Here is an 8423-nt window from a genome sequence, read left to right on the forward strand (position 1 = left end):
TTAGCCCGATAACAGGTTTAAAAATTAATAAAATTTTTTTTTTTTTAAATAAATAATATAAAAATTATAAAATATTAAAAATAAAAATCATTTTCTTAAAATTCAATAATTTTTGTAGAAAAAACATTTAAAACACTTTTCTGTACAAAGAAAAATGAAAAAGTTATAGTGAAAAGGAAAAAAAGTATCTTAAATTTGTTAATGTAAATAACTTGAAAAAAACTTAAGATTTTTAATTAAAATTTTTCACACTTATTTAAGTCCCCAAACAATACAAAAAAACGAAATATTAAAAAAATCTAAGTCATGACTGATCGTTTTCAAATGAAATGCCTCATGTAATACACCGCACGGTATATATGTATACAAATATGTGTGTATTTAATAATAATAATAAATATTTTATAGATACTGTTAGGGAACAACCATAAATAATTTCATTAAAATAAATTTTACTCTAAATATTAACAAAATTAAATAATAGAATTTTTAGGTTAGGAATCTTGTTGACGTTGTTGACTTCATTGATAAAAGTATTAGTGCCAATCATATAAAGCAAAAATAGTTCATTTTAATGAAATAATAATATATTAATATCTATATATAATTTATATTGTGACAGATACCTGTATTCTGGTGTGGGACAAGCTTGAGAGACACAAACTAATGATGTGGATTCATCTTGAGCGACATGCACAATCCCTGAATGTTCAAGGATCACAGGAGGCATAACACCTCGATGATCTGAAAAAGTAATAATAAAAATATAGTGAGAAAAAAAGGTAAAACACTTTTTTTACATCTAATAAAATATAATAAAAATCTTTTCAAAAAAAAAAAAAACAAAACAAAACAAACAAACTGTTCTTCTTTGAAAACAATTTTTTCAAAACAAAAAAAAAACAACAAAATATTATTATTTTTGAATTAATAGAAAATTTATATTACCGTCGTGTCTCGTAACTCGAATAATTCTGAAAATTTCCCACTCTTTGACTCTTATAACTGCAATACTACAATACCACGCCTACTTTCTTGGCTTCCAGTGATGTGAATATATATTATACGTATCCTTTTTGGAGAGTAGATGTAATAAGACTGTTAGAAATATATAATTATTTTCTTAAAAATCAATTTCCCAATTTTGCTATAAAATTCTTCTTGTTTTTATTCCCAGCTATTGTTTACAAATCCATGTTTAAATATAAATAATTAAATGTAATAATGATATAGTAATATTCAATAAAACGAATAATTATTTATTTTAAAATATTATTCATGTTTTGGTCATAATATCGTACACTGTAAAAAATCTTTTTGGAGATTGTACATTCACAATTTGTATTTGTGTTAAAATTTTGTAAAATTACTATATTCAATAAGGTTATGTTACTATATTAAAAAAAGCACTTTTACAATTTTCTGTAAATTTACTACTTTCAAAGTGGGTAATAGGTGACGGATGCAACAACTAATTATGTTTCACCTATTACCCACTTTGAAAGTAGTAAATTTACAGAAAATTGTAAAAGTGCTTTTTTTTAATGTAGTAACATGACCTTATTGAATATAGTAATTTTACAAATTTTAACACAAATACAAATTGTGAATGTACAATCTCCAAAAAGATTTTTTACAGTGTAACACTGAGTGACTGAGATTTGATCTGATTTTAAGGTTATGTTTACTAATTTTAACCTCTTGATATAAGAACATAACGACAAAAAATTTTTTTTTCTAAATTAACCTGTTTGATAATAATCAATCAAAATAAATTAATTACTATATACAGTTAAATAAACGTTTGGTTGATTCAATTTAATTATTCAATTGAAATAAAATTCGATTTAAAAGATCGCGTTGACAGCGTGAACAGCTGATCATAAAAACTGCGCGATGCTTTGGTGTCGATTACATGCGCATGCGTATACGCATTTATTGGAGGTAAATAATTTTAGGTAAATGAAAAAAAATTTTGTATTGTATGAAACAAATTAATGTTAACTAAACAATACGCTTAATTAATGACAATAATTTTGTTAAATGAAACAATAACACTATAAAAAAAAAATTTTGTTTCTGTTACATCTAAATGAATTTTATGCTTTTTTTAGAATAATCCAAATTTTTATTTGAATAAACTAAAGTTTTTAATAATTTCAAACAAAATACACTGAAAAAAAATCAAATACTCGATTACTTGTTTATTATCAAATAAATATTTATTTGTATCAATTAATTAATTATTATTTGAATCAATTAAATGGTATTTGTTCAAAATACAGAAATTATTGGTTCAAATACAATTTATTTAATTCAAATATAAAAATTATTTGATACAAATAAATATTTATTTGATAATAGTCAAGTAATCGAGTATTTGAATCAAATAAATTTTTTTCAGTGTAGGTTACTTAAATTGTTTGGTTGAGTAAAATTAACTTTTTTTCTGAGTGTAACTTAAATTTTGACGTAATATTCGCTCTTTCGGCTAATAGTATTTTGACCCTGAACTATGACCTAATTTTAAGGTTATGTTTAAACCTCAGATCTAGTGGTCGCTTAACTAATTACTTGTTTATGTTCAGGACCACAATACTAACAAATCTGAAAACATAACCTCAAAATTAGGTGATAAGTAAGGTTCATGTAAACATATCTTGATAATTCATGGTCATATGTTGATAAAGAAAATTTCTTTGATTCAAAAAAATTTTCTTTGAATGAAAGAAATTTGTGCATTAAATCAAAGAAATTGTAACATTGATATAGGGTTAAAGAAACATTTATTTTAATCAAATAACAAATTTCTTTAAAACAAAGATAATTTTTTTTAAATCAAAGATAATGTGTTTAAAACAAATAAATATTCTTTGAATCAAATAAAAATTTTTCAATGAAATTGATTTCTTTGAATCAAAGAAATCTTTTTTCTCGGTGCAGGGTGATTTTTATGTTCCGGACTCCTTAAAATTTTTTTTAATAACATTTTTTCGATTTTTAAACAAAAAAAAATGTAAGTAAAAAAAATTTTTTTAAGGGGTCTGAAACATAAAAATCACCCAGTATAGTATATATAAATTTTTTGATGTATGAAAATAAATAATGTAAAAATTTATTTTTCCTAATTTAATAATTTAAAAAAAAATTATCACTTTTATATTTTGTAAATATCAAAAATAATTTAATCAGTGAAATAATATTTTTTAAAAATAATAATTTCCAAGTATTTGAAAGGTGTCGAAACAGTTATGGGATTTTATTACCTTTATACCTGTATTACGAGCTGTATGTCAACATTGAAGTACAAAGGGTAATATAAAGATCATAAACAATGCGCATGGAAAATCGCAAGTTTAAGTGAATGTATAACTTCGGAAGTGCATGCTTGATTCTTTTAATTCGCATACGAAAAAATTTCCAAGTATCAAAATTTTTTGTTTTCCTTATTTTAGTAAAACTTTTGTTCCGAGAGTGTTCGAAATTCTTAAAATCGCGATCGCTAAATTTTTGTAGAAAAAATATTTTGTTTTGTTTTGTGAAAAAGTGGTTTCAGGAGCGTTTGAAAATTTTTAATCGCGTGTGTTTATACCAAATCTTAAATATTTAAGAGAATTGTTGAGTTAGATTAATTCGAAAGATTTTAACTCAAAAAAAATAAATATATATAAAAAGTCTAAATCGAAAATAAAATTTCAAAAATCTTAATTTTTTTGTGAACAATAATTGAAATTATTTTTATTCAATTAAATAACTTAATTATTAAAAGTTAGTATAACTTCATAATTTTTTATTTAAATAACAAAAAAAAAAATTCAAAAATAAAATGGAAAAAAATTTTTTTACAAGTAATACGGTACTGAGCAAAAACTCGAGCCATTGAGAAAAGAACGCTATGCAGAAATTGACGCCTCAAATTGGGAACGCTTCGCAAGTGGTATATATTTTATCATCTCTGATTCTTCTTACTGCTTCTAAGATTGCATTTAATATTTTCCTTCTGTGTTTGAAATTTTTGAAATCGCAATCACTTAAAGAAGTATATTTCTTTATTTAAAAAATGTGATTTTCTAAGTGTTCGAAATATTTTTAATCGCGTGTGTTTTCAACAAATCGTTTTTCTACAATACATGATACATCGGTTGAAGAGTAAGGTAGGAGATCTTTCTTTTTTACAACTAATAATAATGTTTACAGTTTAATTTACAGTTTTAAAATAAAGTTGAACGTCAATATTTTAACCTCAGATCACCTGCAAGAGGTTTTGAGTATTGCCAAGCTTTTATCTTGACAATTGGCAGCAAGATAAAAAAAGTTATCGCTCAATACATAAAAACTTGAAAATCAAAGTCAAACTGTTTCAGTATTTTGTCTCGCATTTCAAAGAAAACAGACTTAAAAATCATACCAAATTTTTTTCTCATTCCTTATGACTTCCATAACAGAAATTCACTTGAATTTTTGATTTTTGTCAATTTTGTTAATAATGACAAGCTGTCCCCAATTACACTGAAATTTCAAATTTTTGGGGTAAATGGGGACAGCTCATCATTGTTAACCAAATTAACAAAAATCAATAATTCAAGTAAACTTCTGTTATAGAAGTCATAAGGAATAAGAAAAAAATTTGGTATGATTTTTAAGTCTGTTTTTTTTTCAAATGCGAGACAAAATACTGATGTAAAAAAAAATAAAAAAAATTTCAATTGGTTTAACTATTATAGGTATATCTACTACAAATTTTTTTCAAGTTTTTTCATCCCTTAATACAGTAATATAGTTAAGGAAACTTTTTTCTTAAAACTTTCTTAGAAACTATGCTGTCTCTATTTACCCCAAATTTTATGAAATTTTCTAAATTTTGGGGTAAATGGGGACAGTCAGTTTCATGGGTTTAAAGCTTATCTAAATTTTTTTCTGCTGCTTAAAATTAATCCTGGGAATATAAATAACAAAAAAAAAAAAAAAAACCCGCAAATATTACCATTTAAAGAAAGAAACTTACGTAATTTGTGAAAAATAGCGATTTTGTCCCCATTTACCCTAACTGACCCTACACGAAAAGAAAAATTGTTAAAAATATTTTAATACCCTTTCAAAAAAATGCCAATTACCTATTTTTTAGTTATTTTTATTGAAATATGATTAATACTTTTCCTTTACGTGTAGATTCAATTGTATTTTCTATCAAAATTTCATATGAAATTATTACTTATAGGTTTTTTATTCTTATTTGTATTTTGTATTTTAGATATTATTTATGTGACTTCACTTTACTTCATTGTAAAAAACCCATTATTCGGTTAAATTTTTTGAAAAGTCCTGTTAATAACATTTTTTAAGTATATAAATATTTAGTTATTATTATTGCATATCATCAAATAGATAAAAACTGATTTTATCCGCAATTTTTTAATTAATTAAAAAATTTACTCATTGCCTTTGAATTATTCCCATTTCGTTTCCGATTTTACGGCACTGGGGGTCGATTACGTAACTTTTCCACTTCCCACATCCCACTTCCCATCTTTCACATCCCACATCCCATATTTCACACCCCACTTCCCGTCTTTCCCATCCCACTTCCCATATTTCACACCCCACTTCCCATCTTTCACATACCACATCCCACGTCCCATATTTCACATTCCACATCTCACTTCCCACATTTGTGATATGTGAAAGATGCGTAGTGAGATGTGAGAAGTGGGATGTGAAATATGGGAAGTGGCATGTGATTTATGGCAAGTGGGATGTGAAATATGGGAAGTGGTATGTAAAATGTGGGAAGTGAGATGTGAAATGTTGGATGTGGGAAGTGGTATGTAAAATGTGGAAAGTGAGAAGTGGGATGTAAAATGTGGGAAGTAAGATGTGGGATGTAAAATATGGGATGTGGGAAGTGGTATGTAAAATGTGGGAAGTGGGATGTAAAATCTGGGAAGTGAGATGTGGGATGTAAAATGTAGGAAGTGAGATGTGGGATGTAAAATGTGGGAAGTGAGATGTGGGATGTAAAATGTGGGAAGTGGGATGTAAAATGTGGGAAGTAAGAAGTGGGATGTAAAATGTAGGAAGTGAGATGTGGGATGTAAACTGTGGGAAGTGAGATGTGGGATGTAAAATGTGGGAAGTGGGATGTAAAATGTGGGAAGTGAGATGTGGGATGTAAAATGTAGGAAGTGAGATGTGGGATGTAAAATGTGGGATGTGGGAAGTGGGATGTAAAATGTGGGAAGTGAGATGTAGGATGTAAAATGTAGGAAGTGAGATGTGGGATGTAAAATGTGGGATGTGGGAAGTGGGATGTAAAATGTGGGAAGTGAGATGTAGGATGTAAAATGTAGGAAGTGAGATGTGGGATGTAAAATGTGGGAAGTGAGATGTGGGATGTAAAATGTGGTAAGTGGGATGTAAAATGTGGAAGTGGGATGTAAAATGTGGGAAGTGAGATGTAGGAAGTGAGACGTGGAATGTAAAATGTAGGAAGTGAGATGTGGGATGTAAAATGTGGGAAGTGAGATGTGGGATGTAAAATGTGGGAAGTGGGATGTAAAATGTGGGAAGTGAGATGTAGGAAGTGAGACGTGGAATGTAAAATGTAGGAAGTGAGATGTGGGATGTAAAATGTGGGAAGTAAGATGTGGGATGTAAAATGTGGGAAGTGAGAAGTGGGAAAGTTACGTAATAGACCCTCTGAAAATTGATGACGCCAGGTTGTAGTGACAAGAAAAACCCATCAAAAAATTTGTTGCAGTTATGAGAAAATTCGAGTTGGGAATATTTAAATTACTAGACACGACTGTATAAGAATACTAAAAGAAAAAGTTTGATTTTTAAAATAATAAAAACAATATATTCTTACAGAAAAATTTTCTAAATTTAATGGATTTAAAAGAAATTCCGTTATTTTAAAGAATTTTTATATTATTAGCATTTATAGGTAATTAATTAATTACAAAAAAAATAATACCTGCTATTCTGACATTAGCTACGGAACTAACAACAACTTGTCTTGTGAGTCGATGCATTGTTCGACATCTGTAAGCCGGAAATTGATCACTAAACTCGAGACTATGCACCAGAAGTTCTCCCGTTGGTAGGAGATGAAATTTTCCATCTGAAAAAACAGAATTAATTAAAATCCTTTTTAAAAAAAAATATATATATATATATCAATCCAATATATATATATATATATATATATATATATAAATATGGGTCATTTCACGGGAAATTTTCATTCAAAATTTATTTGCTCTATGTAAATATTTTTTTTCGAAATCTATATGAAAAAAAATAAGTATTTTTTTATTTGCTAAAAATGAAGGAAGTTATGATTTTTTGAAATTTAACGTCGTCAAAGGCAGTGTACTTTTAAAACATTTTTTTATCTTTTATACTAATAAATAAAAAATTATGCTCTATATGAAATTTCTTCACTTTTCTCAAATTTTTCAAATATATGCTTAAAAATAACGTACCTATAACAAAAAAGTTGAAATTAAATTTAAAAAGTTAATTTTCTCAAAGATGGACACTTTCGATTTTTAATTTTTTTTGCACAGCAATCTCTGATTACTAAAGAAGTTTTTCACCTATCTGCAAAAATGTTTTTTTTTTAGTTCTTAAATTACTATTTTCAACTTTTAAGCCAGACGCAAAGGTATATAGTATGCACTTTTGAAAATTAGAAAAAACAAATGAATAATAATAGAAAAAAGTTATATATGTAGAATAACTTCTTGAAACTATGTGATGCCTACTAATAAAACTAAAAACAGTAATTAAAAAACTAAAAGTACCAGTTTTGCAAATAGGGGAAAAAATTCTTTATTCATCAGCAGATAACCATAAAAAAGTTCCCAAAAAAATTCAATTTTACTTAGGCAGACTTTTTTATTGCAAATTCTTGCATAAAATACACCTGAAAGTGTAGAAAAAAATTGACAGCCCGATCCGAGTAGAGAAACACCATTTTTATGACCATTAAAGCGATTTTCGTCAAAAAAAAATTTTCAAAAAAATTCAATTTTTCTTAGGCAGACTATTTTATTGCAATTTCTTGCACAAAATACACCTAAAAGTGTAGAAAAAAATTGACAGCCCGATCCGAGTAGAGGAACACCATTTTTATGACCATTAAAGCGATTTTCGTGAAAAAAAAATTTTCAAAAAAATTCAATTTTTCTTAGGCAGACTATTTTATTGCAATTTCTTGCACAAAATACACCTAAAAGTGTAGAAAAAAATTGACAGCCCGATCCGAGTAGAGGAACACCATTTTTATGACCATTAAAGCGATTTTCGTCAAAAAAAAATTTTCAAAAAAATTCAATTTTTCTTAGGCAGACTATTTTATTGCAATTTCTTGCACAAAATACACCTAAAAGTGTAGAAAAAAATTGACAGCCCGATCCGAG

The 8423-nt window shown here is 26.9% G+C and overlaps 1 protein-coding gene and 1 long non-coding RNA gene across 5 annotated transcripts in view; one reads left to right on the forward strand and one right to left on the reverse strand.

The window, feature by feature from the left end:
* The window catches only part of LOC127289503 (cell adhesion molecule Dscam2-like), a 159919-nt gene extending 152803 nt beyond the window's left edge, over positions 1–7116 (reverse strand). For 3 of the 4 annotated variants that reach the window (XM_051317469.1, XM_051317470.1, XM_051317467.1), the window contains exons 1-2: positions 6974–7116; positions 627–744 (exon numbers count right to left, since the gene is read on the reverse strand). In XM_051317469.1, coding sequence (XP_051173426.1) covers positions 627–744; positions 6974–7031 — 176 coding nt within the window. In that variant the 5' untranslated portion in view covers positions 7032–7116. Of the gene's footprint in view, positions 1–626; positions 745–948; positions 1173–6973 lie in introns of those variants that run through there. The other variant, XM_051317471.1, reaches the window with a different exon arrangement.
* LOC127289506 (uncharacterized) lies at positions 3293–3990 on the forward strand. Its single transcript, XR_007844173.1, has 2 exons — positions 3293–3768; positions 3850–3990. It is a non-coding gene; the product is annotated as an uncharacterized LOC127289506 (long non-coding RNA).
* Positions 7117–8423: the final 1307 nt, after the last annotated feature.

Source organism: Leptopilina boulardi, unplaced genomic scaffold (assembly GCF_019393585.1).
Source record: "Leptopilina boulardi isolate dan_hultmark-lab unplaced genomic scaffold, ZJU_Lbou_2.1 LbouV2_43, whole genome shotgun sequence".
NCBI lineage: Eukaryota > Metazoa > Arthropoda > Insecta > Hymenoptera > Figitidae > Leptopilina > Leptopilina boulardi.